Genomic DNA, 16,605 nt, shown 5'->3' on the forward strand with positions numbered 1-16,605 from the left:
TAAACATCTAGTTTCATATTGTTGCCGATAGACCTCCTGGATTGAACTTTTTGATTCTTTTCATCCTGATTGAAAATTTGACAGATACTGCGTCAGGGTGAAATTAGTGAGTCCGTCCGAGGATAAAAAGAGAGAAAAAAAAAACTAACCCACAAGGTCTATTTGCAGCAATAAAACTACAGATCTGATTACCCATAGTTTTATTTTAATGTGTTAGTTCCATTTTGTTCTCAGTGCCTTCCTACATTCCGAAAGGCCATCTGGGGCGATGGTGACATGCAGAAGACCACGATGAAGCAGTCGAAAGAATATCTGAGCATTCTTGAAAGAGAGCTTGGAGGTAGAAGATTCTTTGCGGGAGATGAAATTGGGTTTCTTGACATTGCTGCAGCCTACATTGCTTTATGGACTGGAGTTCATCAAGAAGTGGCTGGAGCAAATCTTTTCACTGTAGAAGATCATCCCATCTTATGGAAATGGTGTCAAGAGTTCTTGAACTCTGATGTTGCCAAGAAAATCTTGCCTGAGAGAGAAAAACTGGTTGATTTTTACAGTGGGAAGAAAGAATTCATCCAAGCTTATGTTAAGCAGTCTGGTTGATTCTGTGGTTGCTACTAGTAATTAGTATTTGGATGAAGGATACGAATAACGTACTGGGGGATATATGGATCCTTTTTGTTTCGGGTTATGGAAAAATGTCGAACGTCTAATTCCTTAGTGGAATATGAAAAGATTAGGGGTTTTTACCCAACTGTGCCGAATTTTTAAATGAGAAGCATGTAGAAGTTCTATTGTTGTGGGATAAGTTTTCGTACTGTTCGCTGTCTCAATTTGGACATTTTGATTTAAGTTTTCTTTTCAATACTATTCAAAGTAAAAGTTATTAGTGCATTCCAACACCGAAATATTTATGTCATGGCTTGAGAGATTGATCTATCAAATGGTCAGACATTTATACTAACCCCTTACGAAAACATAGAAACTACATATACCGCGAAGAAAAGGTCAAGCATCGCAGGCTTTCATCGCTTGGACCCTTCGATGCTAAGTAAGCATCTTCAAAGTCTGAACTACAAACTACTCTTATTATTATTCATTCAATTCAATAATAGAAGAGAGAAATATTCTAAGTTCGTCCAGCCTGAGCTCATCTCTTCCCCTATAAATTAAGCATAGTTACAATAGTACAGATCAAAACGAGCAAAAATGAGTGAGTGAAGCATTTGGGATCACGGAGAAGTCCTTTCAGTGGAAGTGTCGAGCTTGCATTGAGGCTGAATGGGGTTCCTTATGATCACATCAAAGAGGATATTTCGAACTAGAGCAGTTTGCTTCTTGAGTCAAATCCTGTGTACAAGAAGATTTTTGTTCTCATCCGCGGAACAAAAACAGTTGCCCAATCGTTTATCCTAATTGAATATATTGAGGATGGAAAATGATTTAAGGACCCAAAATATGGGACCAAGGGAGGGGACAGGTGAGGTGTCCCCTCCCTATTGCATAATGAGTTGGCTATGCCAACTCATGCCAACTCGTTATGCAATAGGGAGGGGACACCTCACTTGTCCCCTCCCTTGGTCCCATATTTTGGGTCCCCGTAGCAGCACTCATTGAGGATACATGGAGTGGGTATTCTCTGCTCCCCAGATATCCATTTGAGAGAACCGAGGCAAGATTCCTCACAAGGTTCATAGATGAAAAGGTGGTTTCTTTTTTTACATTAATTGAGGGCTCAATAAAATCATAGTCATCCCATAGCGGTTTGGCAACAAGAGATTGTGTCTTATCTAAGAGAGATTGTGTCTTATTGACTTGGTCAATAAGCTAGTAGAGCTGTTTGGTGACAAAAAATAGGAGGAGATTATTTTAGAGATTGTGTCTTTTGCAAGTAGTTTTTGGAAAGCTACCTCAAGTAGCGTTTGTCTTTGGGAAAGAGCTGCTAATTTTTCTTCTTCCGTTTTGCCCCTAATAATTCTAATTTTATATCAATAATATTGCATGTCCTTTTTAGTCATTTAACAAATTTAAGCTAGTTGTACAGCTACTTTTGCCAAACAGCTCTAGTCAATCAGCTAGCTACACAGCTATCAGCTTTCAGCTACAATTTCACAGCTTTCAGCTAGCTTAACAGCTTTCAGCTATAATCTCGTAGCTTTCAGCTAGTTTTGCCAAACAGAGCCTTTGGGAAGGAGCTGCCAATTTTTTTCTTCCGTTTTTACCCCTAATAATTCTAATTTTATATCAATAATATTGCATGTCCTTTTTAGTCATTTAACAAATTTAAGCTAGTTGTACAGCTACTTTTGCCAAACAGCTCTAGTCAATCAGCTAGCTACACAGCTATCAGCTTTCAGCTACAATTTCACAGCTTTCAGCTAGCTTAACAACATTCAGCTATAATCTCGCAGCTTTCAGCTAGTTTTGCCAAACAGAGCCAGTATCTTTCTTATGTAACTAACATTGTACCTCCGCGGATCGAAGTGGGACAACGGGATTTATGACGGGGATTTGGGAGATTTGGGGAAGAACAATGATTTGGGGAAAGCTAGGGTTTGAAAAGATAACAAATTAACAATTTTAACACGATATGACCACGGATCGCAATCCGGGCCTTGGCTTCACCACCATTGACTCAATCTTAAAGATCAAATCAATTACCCAAAGTCTCACAAAGGAAACCAAATTTTCTTTAAATAATCATTGCTTTATTTCATAGAATTGGCCTCTTTAAATAGGCCTTCAACAACTACAAGTTCACTCTCATATCCGATGTGGGACTAAAATGAGCAAATACAATAAAGAGGAAATAAAAAGTAATACTAGTTCCAAGCCTTCTCAAGATCAAAGTCACATATGAGCTGAGGCAACACGACGGTAGCAACGAAAATATGTGCGAAGTGGAGGTTGTGCCATGTCCTCATCAATAATAGACGGCTATGATTGACGAAGTAGGGTGTCTCCATTCTCTAGCTACAGTAAAGAGGACTATATCCTTAGTTTGAACGATATAAACAGCTATTTAATTACTTCAGGTGGTGTTTCCTTTCTTATGACTATATAAATGTTCGATCTTTTACAAAAGTTTACATGAGTATTATTTATTTGTTTGTTTGTACACTATCATTTGTTTAAAAGGTTCATCTATAACAAATAAGTGAACACTAATTAAAGTAATCAAAACAGTAGTTTTTCTCAACAGGACTCATTTGTAAGATTAACATTATATATGATCTACAGGCCCGGCCCAAGAGGGGGGTAGGGGGGGGGGCGACCGCACAGGGCCCCATTTCAAAGGGGGCCCCAAATTTTTAAAAAATGCCCATAGTATATTTCTTAATTCTTTCCAATAAGTCTTTTGTTTGTTTAAAAAAGGACCTAATAATCTAATACTAGCCCACTAAATTAAATAATAATTTATGTCCATTGCCTAAGCCTAACTGCCTAACACCCATGACCCATCTGATTTACATTTTATCGGAAATATACACCAATTAGTACTACAATTATGATTAGTTGCTCATTTGTCTCCTAAAGTTTAGGAAATTCAATTTGAACTCATTAATTCCCAATTAACTATTCCCTATTAACTAGGAAACACACCAATAAATATAATTCAATAAATTTATAGTTCAACATTTATATAGAAGAGGGCCTCATTTTATCATTTCGCACAGGGCCTCAAAAAAGCTTGGGCCGGCCCTGATGATCTAACTACTTAAGAGATACTCATACATTTCATTGCAAATTGCCTATATGCTATCTTACTTTTTAGCTTCTATCTTTTGTTTTTTCCTTTCCTTTTCTTTTATTTTTTGGGCTATAATTGTTTAGATTCAGTTACACTCTTGGACTATAGAGATGCACATATGAAATTCTCTATACCACTGAGTTTCCAGAAAGGAAAGAAGGAAAAAAAAGTTATACTTCGATTATCCTCTGTATTAATTAGTAATTATCGGAACATATATTAATGAAAGAGTACCTAATAACTATACTTTTCTTTACCAAGTTTTAAAATTTGAGCCTTTTTTATGGTTTTAAACTTTGAGCCTTTTTTATGGTTTTAAACTTTGAGGGTGTGATTTGTAATTTTTAAACTTTAAGAGCATTTTTTTAAAAAAGTACTTTTAAGTTTGGTAGTTGTAACTTTTATGTTTCATGTGTCGGTGGTAATTTTTAAATATCACGATATTTCTTACAACTCTGAAATTTTGAGGCTACTTTTTGCAAATGTTAAAACTGTAGATTAATTTTTAAAATTTTAAATTTCAACAGTCTACCAATAGTTTTTAGATTTGATATGTACTGGTTATAAATTTTAAAAATTTAGAGTTTTTTTTTATGATTTTCAAATTTTAAAAGAGTTTTTCTACAACTTTTGTAACTTTGAGGTTAATTTCGGCAAATTTTAAATTTTTAGGTGCATGAGGGTAATCTATTTAATTCATCTTTTATTATTTGTAAATTTTAAAAGTTTAAAAACTTTATGGTTGTTTTTTATAATTTGAACTTTTGAGTGTGTTTCTATAGTTTTTGGGTCATTGAGGTGTTAATTAAAAATTTTAAATTCTTGGGAGGCTGCTATTAATTTTTTGATTTCATGTTTGTTGTTTTCATGTTTGAAATGTCAGAAATTTTCAGGTGCGTTATGGTAATCCCTTAAATTCATCTATGTTGTTTGCAAGTTTAAAAAATTTAGAATTTCAGGTGCTTGTTTGTAATTTGAACTTTTGAGGGTATTCCTATAATTTTTTAGATATTGAGATGTTAACCATAAATTTGAATTTTTTCTTAAACTACTGTTAATTTCTTGATTTCATGTTTGTTGTTTTAAGTTTTTAGACGTCGAGATAGTTTTTATAATTTTGAACTTTTCAGGGTATTTTGTGCAATTTAAAAACTTTTTAGGTTTTTTTACAATATTTTATGTATTATAGTACGTTAGCTACGTATAATTTCTTTATCTTAACAAACTAATGCAATATATTTTATATATTTTATTAATATTATTTTTTTAAATTGTTAAGCTATAAACAGTTCACATAGGATTAGAATAAGATATAATTATGATTAGGATAGATTAATATATAAATAAAATATTTAAAATAGTAAATGACAATATTGATCATAGAAAGATTTTCCTGAACTCGTGCTTTTAAAAGGTATATGTATGTATGATGTATGATGTATGATATGGAACTCAAAGCCGACTCGTTGGGGGCATCTTAAGAATTATGCAAAGAGAGAGTCACGCATTGACTTGGACCCTTCGATGCGAAGCAAAAATCTTCAAAGTCTGAACTACTCCTATTAGACTAATAACAGATATTAACTTAAAGGTCGTCAGCCCTGAGCTCATCTCTTCCGCTATAAAAGCATAGCTACAATAGTGATCAAAACAAGCAAAAAATGTCTGCGCAAGTGAAGCTTTTGGGAGCGTGGGTAAGCCCATTCAGCCGTAGAGTCGAGCTCGCCTTGAGGTTGAAGGGAGTTCCTTATGATTATATTGAGGAGGATCTTTCAAACAAAAGCAGTTTGCTTCTGGAGTCCAATCCAGTGTACAAGAAGGTCCCTGTGCTGATCCATGGAGGAAAGACAATTGTAGAGTCTCTGATCATAATTGAATATATTGAGGATACTTGGAGTACTGGGTATTCTCTGCTCCCCAAGGATCCATTTGAGAGAGCCAAAGCAAGATTCATCACAAGGTTCATAGATGACAAGGTGAGTTTTTTTCAGCATAATCTATGCATAATTGTGGATTAATTAGAATTGTTTAGGCTTTGGCACTAATGAGCCCACCTGTTTAATCATAAATCATCAGGTAAACTGATAAAAGTACTTCTACTATACCATCATTAATTACACTCGCTAAGAGTTTAATTATAAAATAATTTGATGTTTAAGGAGCTTCAAATTAATCTGCACCATACTAAAAATTGCACATTATCTTTAGCTAAAATCATTCAAGTTTAACAAATAAGTGAACACGTGCTAATTAATGCAATCAAACAGTTATCATTTGTAACATTATATTACTTCCGAAGACCGATCCGTACAGGTTATTGCCAAGCGAAATTTATGGGTCCACTATGATTTCTTATATTTTAGATTCATGGGTTAATTGCAGATAGACCACCTATAATACTGCTATATTTGAAATTACTACCCCTCAATTTTTCTTTTTACAGATAGACTCTGAGTAATTTTTTAGACTCTTTTACCTTCACGAGGCCTATTTGTCAAAAAAATAGTTCTCTTTCTCTGTGGGTAAAAGAGTCAAAAGGTTTCCACGCAAGAGTTCTATATTAATAACCGTTTATCCCACGTTCTGAGGGATTTTCGCCCACGTAGGAGCGGATATAGGAGTCAGTTACAATCTCTTATCCCCCTATAAAAGCTCAACGAACCCAACAGAGCAAGGGGTTGGATTTTTGACATCTGAACCGCACAGGTTGGAGTCGGAGGATCTCAACCACTCAGGCTTGGAGATTCAGCAGCAACGAAATCCTTAGAGATAGGATTTTTGAATCAAACTCAAAAGATCAAATCTGAGAGGATTCTTCGACAACAGAAAAAACAGCTTGATCATTAACCGAATTTTCGGTTCCAACAACTCTATTCACAGAGTTCAAACTCGTTCAAAGTTCTTAAACTCATTCAGAGTTATTCATAAAACTTTCCACGAAAGTTCATCGTTCCCACGAGATAAAGACGGTCGGATCGTCAACGGAGAGCAAGTTCGACGCAATCAATCGAAGGAAGCACTCCATCGCTGCCAAGAAGAACCCAGTTTTAAACAAAGGGGAAAATCAAATTCGTTTTCCTCTCTTTTGTAATCAAGTTGTAACCGAGATCAAAGGAATCAAAGTCACATTTTCTTTATTCTCTTCTTTACAATTTTCTCTACATACAAGCATGGTTAGGCATAAATATGAGTTTTGTTAACTTGAAAGAAAAAAGCAAAAACCGAAAGCTATGCTACATAAATATAGTCTAGTGTATGTTCTATTAGAGTTTGCAAGGGTATTGTCTATGTTGCGTTATTGATTTTTCGTATGAATGAGTGAATATGTTTTGCCCTTTTTTTTTAACTAGTTTAAAAAGAAAATATTAATAGGCCTTGGTAACTTTTCTTTCCAATTTCATAGTCATTGGACGTGCTTTGAGTTCTGTTCCTAGAGAATGCTCAGAACTTAGAAAACCCCAGACGGAATTTCTCGACTCCGAAAAATTGTATTTCATATTATGGCTATGAAATCAGGTAGGAATTGTACCGTAATAATAGATAATCAACAAGCATTTAACTTGAGTCACTAGCAGGAAATGTGCTCCTATCCCATATGCAACCATTAGTTTGGAAATCCATTTGAATCTTGTAAATCTTTAATCCTTTTTTTTGTAGTATGATCTGGTGCTGATAGTGAGTTTATTAGGAATTGTGCTGTCTTTTGTATATAATTATGTAGAAACATGGATTATTGTATTCTTATGTAGTTCTGGTGATTTCTTTCTCTGCTAGGATAGTTATTTCTAACCAATATTTTTGTCCTTTAAGTTATGATAATTGCTTACAAGAGATGAATGATATTAGTAGCAGGCAGCAAGAATTGTGCTTTCAGTGTACAAGAAGCACATATTGGTTGACCGACTCCCAACTGTTGGAAGTTGTCCTGTTGTTTTTGACATTGAAGTAGGCATGTTGAGTGCTTTGCCGATTGTTCAAATGTAACGATACATACATTTATTGAGCACATGTTCAAGATTTCTTATGGAACCCACATTTATTGAGCACATGTTCAAGATACATACATTTATGTTATAAGTTTAGAATACTGTAACTATATTTATGTAGCATAGCTTTTGGCACGGTACACTAAATTACAGGAGATCATATACTAGGCACAATGTATAAATTACTTAAGCATAATGTATAAATTGTTTGCCTTATTAGTATTTTTTACAAAATTACAGGCTCATCCAGAAGCTGCTGAATGGAGGACCAAACCTATTCAAAATTACGATAAACTACTTAAGCTTTTTGCAGCTGATAGAGCAACAGGAGAGCATGCCGAAACTGCGGCTGAGATACGAGAGAGGAGGCGGTCTTGTACTGATACTAACGAGGTTGATGTTGATCTTACAATTGATGGCATTGATGACATGGTTTCCAGGGAGGAAATCATATTGGAGAGTTTTGATGGTAACCAAGAAGCAATTGACAAAGAAGATTTTCGTGGGGCTACAATGGAAACTAGGTCAACAGCAAATTCACTGAAGAAGAGTAGAAAGTCAAAGGAGGATGCTGGTGCTGAAAAAATTTATAATGGCATTGAAAAAGTGGCTGAAGCAATGCTTGCAAGTGCTGAGATATTCAACAAGGCTCAGGAAAAGACTATAATTAAAGCGGATGATCTTTGGAGTCTTTTGGTTGAGATTGGAGTCGACAACGAACACATTGATGATGCATACATATTCTTACTTAATTCTCCAGAGAATCTAAGGGGAGTACTTGGATGTCCAAGAGAGAGGCAGAAGCAAATACTCGTGAGGATGATGCATAAGGCATCTATGCCACCCCCGCCTCATTATTAGCTTTCTACTTACTCAGCTTTAATATTTTGGTTTTCTACTTTTGATAGATGCTTTTGGGTATTTGGTGGCAATTATGGTTTCTTGTCACTTTTTTGTTATTATATGACAATTACAAACTTGTTGCCGAATTATGGATGCTTATGGCAAACTTGGAATAGTAGATGGCGATTGTAACTTCTTGTCACTTTTTGGTTATTGTATGACGATTATAAACTTGTTGTCGATTTATGGAGAATTGCATGTGGTAAAATTGGTTGAAGAATTGTTGTTTTTGTTTTGACAAGATGCATCGTGTCAATTTGATTTGTGTATAAAGTTATTGTATGACGAAAAAACATGGTTCATATGTTTGGCTGTTAAATATATATACCTTATCTTGGCTCTCCACAGTCTCGAAGAATTTTATGCATTTGATACACTTGAGAAGCAATGATTTTTGTTGGTGAGGTGGGTATTCAAATACGTGGACAGTTGAGATCGAACCATATGGTGTTTAGTTTTCATGGTTTATGTAATTGGAAATGTTGACTTGAAAGAATTGCATGTGGCAAAATTGGTTTGAAGAATTGTTGTTTTTGTTTTGTCAATTTGAGTTGTGTATAAAGATTTGATAAGATTGTGTGTTATTAGTATAAGGTCATTTGTGTAAATTTACATATATTTCATTTCCTTCCCTTCCCTCCATTATTACTCCCAAACAAGTTATATTAATTTCACCTTCATTCACCTTAATCAACTCCCAAACAACATATTACAATTCCCTTCTCTTCCCTTCCCTTTTCTTCCCTTCCCCTCCCTTTGTTTACCTTCCCTTCCCCTTCCCTAGTAAACTCCCAAACACACCATAGAAAGAGACGATGAGCTGGAGAGTGAGATGAGAGAGAGAGAGACGTGTGAGTGATGTGGGTTGAGTGAGAGAGAGAGAAAAGATAGATTGAGAGAGATTTTGTTGGAATAAAATAAGGAGAGAGAATAATATTGAGAGAGAGTGTTAGAGAGAGAGAGATTGAGTGTGAGATTGGAGAGAGAGTAAGAACGCCGGAAGATTTTAATGAGAGAGAGATAGAGTACGTGATAGGGTGGTTGGGAGGATGTGGTTGAGAATTGGGGGAAACACGAGGCGGAGGGATTTGCGTGAATTGGGGTGAGTTTTAGGGGGAGAGAGAGATACAGAGTGAAATACCGGTGAGAGGAAAAACACAGTGAAAATACCCCTATATAAAAAATATACAAGAAAAATTATTCAAATAAATATTAAAAATTTATGGTCAAAATAATAATAACAATAATGAATAATTAACTATTAATTTAAAAAGTTTTACCAAACAACTAAATTTATAATTAACAAAACCATTAAAATATTATAATACCGTATTTTTAAATCATAGAAAATTGGGGAAAATGCAAATACTCTTTTAGAAAAATAATATTTAATATTTAAATACCAGAAAAATTTATTCAAATCAAAATCGAAAATCACGGTCCTTACATCCTACCCCCCTTAAAACAAATTCCGTCCTCGGAATTTAAACCCAAGAACAGAGATATGGAACGAAAGTGGGTACTCGCAAATCGACGAGATAAGAAACAACGGGAAGCCCCAGAGTCAAAGGGTGATAAAGCAAGAACGGAAGAAACAAGAACGTTGCCTATTACAGGAGGAAGAAAATACATCTAAACTAGCACTCATAAATAAATCCTATCATAATATCATCAGGCAATACTAATAAGGAAAATCACATGCAAGTAGAATTGAGAATGAACCACTCTTACCTATAATAACCTGGTCGTTTGCCTCAGCTTCCACGGCCGTAATCATGAACGTCTGATGTGGTGGTTGCTGCATCTGCGCTTCCTGATAAACCTGCTGCTGTGGAGGAAAATGGCCTGCTCGAGGATAGGGTCCCTGCTGAGCCGGTGCTACTAGGGCAGGTCGAGGTGGAGCTGGAAGAGCTGCCCGAACTGGAGGTGGGGGCAAGCGGGTCTGTTGTCGTTGCGGACAGTTCTGACTGACATGGTCGGGGGATCCACATGTGTAGCACAGACGAAGACGCCTGCGACACTCCTGCTGGGTATGCCCAGTGTGCCCACAATAAGAACACTTCACTGAAGACTGGCCGCAAGTCTGCACTCCAGGGTGCTGATAGGGATGCACAGGAGGAAGTGGCTGGCGCTGAGAAAACTGCTGTCGCTGCGGATTCTGCTGCTGCCTCGAAGGTGGACGCTCGTCATCTCGGGCTGGGGCTACTGGTGTCCTGCTCTGGATCACATGTGGGTCTTCAGGCTCCTTTTGAACGCTCTCTATCTCGCATGCTGCATCCAACACGGCGTCGTGGGTCGCAAGTGCTCTACCAGCTAGAGCCAATCTAATATACTTGTCCAGACCCTTCTGGAACTGATGCCTCCTGATAGTGGGGTCTGTAACCAAGTGGGGAGCATATCGACTCAAAGAAGAAAACTCGGCCTCGTACTCATCAACTGTTCGCCCTCCTTGCTTAAGCTCAACAAATCTACGTAGGAGTTCATCCCGAGCTGACTGAGGAAAATATTTCATGTTGAAGCGCTCGGTGAACGTCTCCCACAAGATGGGCCTCACCAGATGAGCCTTCTCTGCAGTCCACCAAATCCGAGCGGTGTCGGTGAGCTGAATATCCATGAGGTCCACCCATTTAGCATGGGGGATGCGGGTCACCGTGAGAATAGTCTTAGTGACCTTGAGAAACTCCTCTGCTGCTAAAGGTCCCTCGGCACCAGAAAAGGAAGGAGGCCGCATATATCGAAACTCTCTAACTCCAGACTCTGCGCGAGGGGGAGGCTGGGGCTGAGGCTCCCGCTGTAGATGCCCAGCCAGGAACTGCTGATTCACCCCTAATCCATGAATCATCGCTAGAAGTTGGTTCGAGTCCACTTCCGACGAAGGGTCACTGTTACTGGACGAGTTACCATTGCCACGAGTCGTCACCATGGTTCTAAAGAAGGCGGGAATCAAGAGGAAAATTAAGGTCAAGATCAAAGTCAAAATCAGGTAAGTAAGTAACTAAAACATAGTTTATTAAAATAATAGTATAAGGGCTTAAACCTAGTCTTACGGATGAAATATGATATGCGTCTAAGTTTTCTACTATATTCTTACTAGTGAGGACTCGGGACCGTGACCTGCATAATTTGTAAAAAATATGCAAACAAGATACAAATGCAATAAAAACAAGATTAGCACAAAAAGATAACTTGGATCTTTAACTCAAGGCGATTAGACCTTAAATCAAAGAGCACCAAGCTCTGATACCAATTGTTAGACCCTAGAGGGGGGTAATTAGGGTATTATACTAATCTAATCCGATTTAAATACCAATTAAAATTAATTAATGAGTTATCCTAGCAAGTATAAGATACAACAAATTATGTGAGCTAGGATAAGCAATATGAACAACAAGAAATATCCTAGCAAAGAGATATAAGCAATATATGATATATGCAAGGATATGAAACTAACACAGGGGGTAAACAATATAAACTAGATAGTGGATGAAATAAATGAGCAATGCACAATTGGCGATATAAGATAAATGCAAAAACAAATGCGCCAATGACAAACTCAAACACACTCAAATGATCACGGAGTTCGGACCTTCCGTCCTACGTCTCCGCTCTCCTCTCCCGGGGAGAAATCCACTATCACAACCAGGTTTTCTACGTTCACCCGAATAACGTTAACACCTCACACTCGGTTTTCTAGCTAACCGAAAACTTTATAATCAACACTCTTGTAATCACACTCTACACCCTCACAAGTGTTGGACCTAGCCGTGTCTTCCTCAAGTGCTCGGTTATAACCTCTCCCTAGGCTCGTCAACCGATGCCACTCCTTTTGGAACGATCCCCGACTCTCACCACACACTCCTCTCGGTGTACAAATATATTACAAAGTGATTCTCACGATATGACTCAATAAATATTTGTTCTCTACTATGGATGAGAACACAATGAAAGCTCACACTCAAAGTTACAACTCTCATAACCCCAAATATATTATGAATGCAAATAAAATAAGCTCAAGTGGGTGTGTGTAACAATGAGATAAAATCAAATCAACTAAACTCAAATATAAAATCTAGCTTAAGAACAATGATAATCAAATATGTATATAAATGTAAAGCTAGAGTTTGAGTTTAGAAAACTTCTCAATTGATAACAAGAGATGGAGGGAGGATAGTTGGAAGCTCAAACTTCAATAGATAATCTCCTCAAGCTCTTGTGGAATTGATTCACAAAACCGAAATACTCAAACGCTTAAAAGCTTCTTAAAACAAACTTAAACAAACACTAAACAAGTTTAAACCCTTGTTAAACTATTTGAAAAACATTCTCATTCTTAGATGGAGAGATGAAAGCAATGGGGTATTTATACCCACTCAAAACTTCAGCAAAAACCCCACTAAAATAACAACAAAGCCCTCAAAAAAACAGCTCAGAAAATAGCCATTGGAGTCCAACGGTCATATCGGCGGTCGACCGTAAAATATTTGCGGTCGACCGCGAAGAATAAAAAGGCGAAGAACTGTTCTGGACAAGCGACGGTCGAGCGCGAAACTCTCTGGACTAGCGACGGTCGACCGCGAGCCAGCAAAAATAGTTTTGAGTTCAGAACTCTTGGCGGTCGACCGTGGCGGTCGACCGCGAACTGACACTACAGAAAAACAGGTTTGAAACAGAGATTTTTTGACTTTTTGAACATATGTTAAAAATAACAAATAAAGTCCAAAAATAATAAAACATTGGGAAATATATATAAACATGTAAATGAATATGTTACAAAAAGAATTTTCCAAATTGCATTTCCCATTTGTGAAAAATCATCATTTTGCAAAAATAGTCCAAAACACGAAAATGTAAACATGTGAATTTTGACATTTTGGCTAAACCGTGTTTTGAAACTTTGCACAATGATTATGTAGACTTAATAAAATATGTATATGAATATTGTTAAATGTTAAGTCCAAAAACTAAGAATACAATATTTTCACAAAATTACATATTCTATGCAATGTTTTCAAAAACACAATAGTAAATATGAAATATGTGATTTCATATTATAAACATGAAAACCCAAAACCATGCATGTATATAAATATATATAACTATATATATGCATAGAAGCCAAAACTTATGTATATATATATAACTATATATATATTGAGCTTAACGTACTTAACACACATAATATAAAACCTAAACTAAGTTACCCAAGCTAGATCTTGATCTTCAATAAGCTCTTCTTGGTAATCTTGCGGATGAAGCTTGAACTTGGATCTTCAACTTGAATTTGCATAGCTTCAACCACTATTCCACCAACCTCCATTTGATATGATCGTTATGGCGCAATCCATCCATCCTCCAACTCGTTGTTTGTCTATAATAAATAGAAATATACCAACACTAGACAAACAACATTAGTGGTAAATTGTTTGTTAAACATCATCAAAACAAAGAGGCCAACATGGGAGTCTTATGTACATAATGAGCTGCATAAGGCCAGATATAGCATTCACTGTAGGTATGCTTAGTAGGTTCATAAGTAATCCTGGAAAGCTTTATTGGGATGATGTCCAGAGATTGATGAGATATTTGAAAGCAACTACTGGTCTGGGTCTATTCTATATTGGATATCCGGTTGTAATCGAAGGCTATTCAGATACGAGCTGGTGCTCAAAACCAGATGAGTGCAGGTCTACTGAAGGTTTTTTCTTCACCATGGGTGGAGCTGCTGTCTCGTGGAAGTTCAAGAAGCAGACTATCATTACACAGTCATCAATGTAATTTGAGTTTTTCGCACTCTATATTGTAGGAGATGAAGCTGAGTAGCTCAGTTGTTTTCTCTGAGACCTTCCATTGACAGAATTGCAAGGCGCAATTACTATCTATTGTGATAATTAGGTGGCGAGTGCTGTGACAGCAAACTCGATGTTCAATGGAAAGAAGCGGACCATTCGTCTGAAGTATGACTATTTGAGAGAGCTCATTTGTCAAGGAGTCATCTCTGTGATTAACGTCCAGTCTTCAGAGAATGTGGCTAATCCTTTGACGAAGGGTCTGGAAAAGGACATAGTCGAAAGGACGTCTGTTAGAATGAGTCTCAGAGTTTTGTGAGTCTTACAAGTACTTACCATATTTATCAAGTTATTAGTTTAAAGCTTATGCTACTAATGATAAGATAATTGGTTCAAAAGTTAAGTAAGATTTATAAAGTTTGATGAGTCTTACAAATACTTACCATTTATATCAAGTTATTAGTTCAAAGCTTATGCTACTAATGACAAGATGATTGGTTCAAAAGTCAAGCAAGATTTACAAGTAAAATCTTATCATTGTAAAGAGGATGGTTGTTAAGCCTTAATGAATCTAAAGCATTTCGGATGCGGGTTGTTGGATAGGTAACATGCCAAAAGGATTCACCGATAATCCTATCATGTAAAGGAGATAACTGTTAAGTCTTAATGAGTGCAAATCATTTCGGATGTAGGGTGTTAGATAGGAAACATACTTAAAGGACTCACCTAGAATCCTATCATGAGAGAGGATGGCTCTTAAGCCTCTTAATGAGTACAAAGCATTTCGGATGCGGGATGTTTGATAGTAAACATACCTAAAGAACTCATCTATGTATGGGTAGAGATTTGGTCATCTCCTATGGTGTCTTGTGGAAAGATACCTAGAGCCCTAGCAGATACCAGGACATGCACAAGGCCATAAATGTGCAAAGCAAAGGTAAAGGCAAAGGTAAAAACAGTGTGGTTCAAAGTAAAAACTAACATAGATAAGTTTAATCTTGTGTGATCGCTGGAATTTTAGACATGTGCTGGTTTAAGTCTCTGCGACACCATGCATCTATATTTTATTCAGTTGGTCTAAAGGGGATTCAAGTCATTGTGACATCTTCCTTATGCACAACGATTGAAATGACGGCACCATTACATGACACTAGTTTAAAAAAAATTATGAGGGATTGTTAGATTTTTTTTTAAAAAAATCTAGTGGGTCCCACAAAATTTGTTACCCGAACTTGTTGAAAAATAAAACAAAATGTAGTGTTAACAAAATTCAAAGGACGGTGCCGAACGTTGAAAGTGAAAAAAGTGGCGGGCCCCACCATAAGAAAATTAGGACGTGGGCCCCATATGAATAGTAAAATAATATTATTTTATTAGTGTATAGTATTTACCCGAACGTTATAAATAGACCCCGAACTCTTTAAAAAATTCATTCCAAAAATAACAACCAATATATACAGATATATATGTAAAATAGCCGGTGTTCGTAGGAACATTGCCTGGACTGAGAAGGTCTTATAGATCGAGGTGATCGTTGCCTTGACCGAAAGGTATTATAGATTGAAGGAGATCTTGACAGTACTGGGTCGGTGCACACCAGAGTACTATACTACTGTTCCTGAAAGCAATTTAGTCTTGGGATCCTTACACCGGAGTAGGCCAAATATTGCTTTAAGCACAACGTTTTATAAACACACAGCAACAGAGTTGGAAAATTTTAAATTATAACACTTCAGCTTTCTTTCCAGTTTTCTCTGTTTTTATATCTGCATTATTCAAGATTTAACCACAGGCGCCAACACAGAGATCATGCAGTGCTCGGCCCTATGCACTTCCTCACCATCGCCTATGACGGCTCTGAAGTCGACGCCCTACGGGACTTCCTCTCGACGACGAACTTGAGGTCACAAAGGTGATAGTATGTCATATTTGATGGTTGAATTAGTAGTATTGGAATAAGGTATGGAGGCTTCTAAAGGAGGTTATCCATCCATTTGTGAACTTGTGTGTATTGCAGTTGTGTATGAGAATCTTTATTGTAGGTGCTCCCAAAGGGGATCCTTTAAATGGATATAAATTTGGTTAAGCATTGTAAAACTTTCTTTTATTTTTCTGTAAACCCTTTGATCAACTTTGAGCAAAAAAAAAAGGTGTGTGTGTGGGGGGGGGGGGGGGGGCTAAT

At 36.8% G+C, this 16,605-nt stretch overlaps 1 protein-coding gene across 1 annotated transcript in view; it reads left to right on the top strand.

Moving 5' to 3' along the window:
* Positions 1-795, top strand: part of LOC109850425 (glutathione S-transferase U8-like) — a 1,175-nt gene extending 380 nt beyond the window's left edge. The window contains exon 2 of the mRNA XM_020420443.1: positions 235-795. Within this exon, the coding sequence (XP_020276032.1) occupies positions 235-600 (366 nt within the window). The 3' untranslated portion in view covers positions 601-795. The remainder of the gene's footprint in view (positions 1-234) is intronic.

The sequence above is a fragment of the Asparagus officinalis genome, chromosome 7, assembly GCF_001876935.1.
Source record: "Asparagus officinalis chromosome 7, Aspof.V1, whole genome shotgun sequence".
Taxonomy (NCBI): domain Eukaryota; kingdom Viridiplantae; phylum Streptophyta; class Magnoliopsida; order Asparagales; family Asparagaceae; genus Asparagus; species Asparagus officinalis.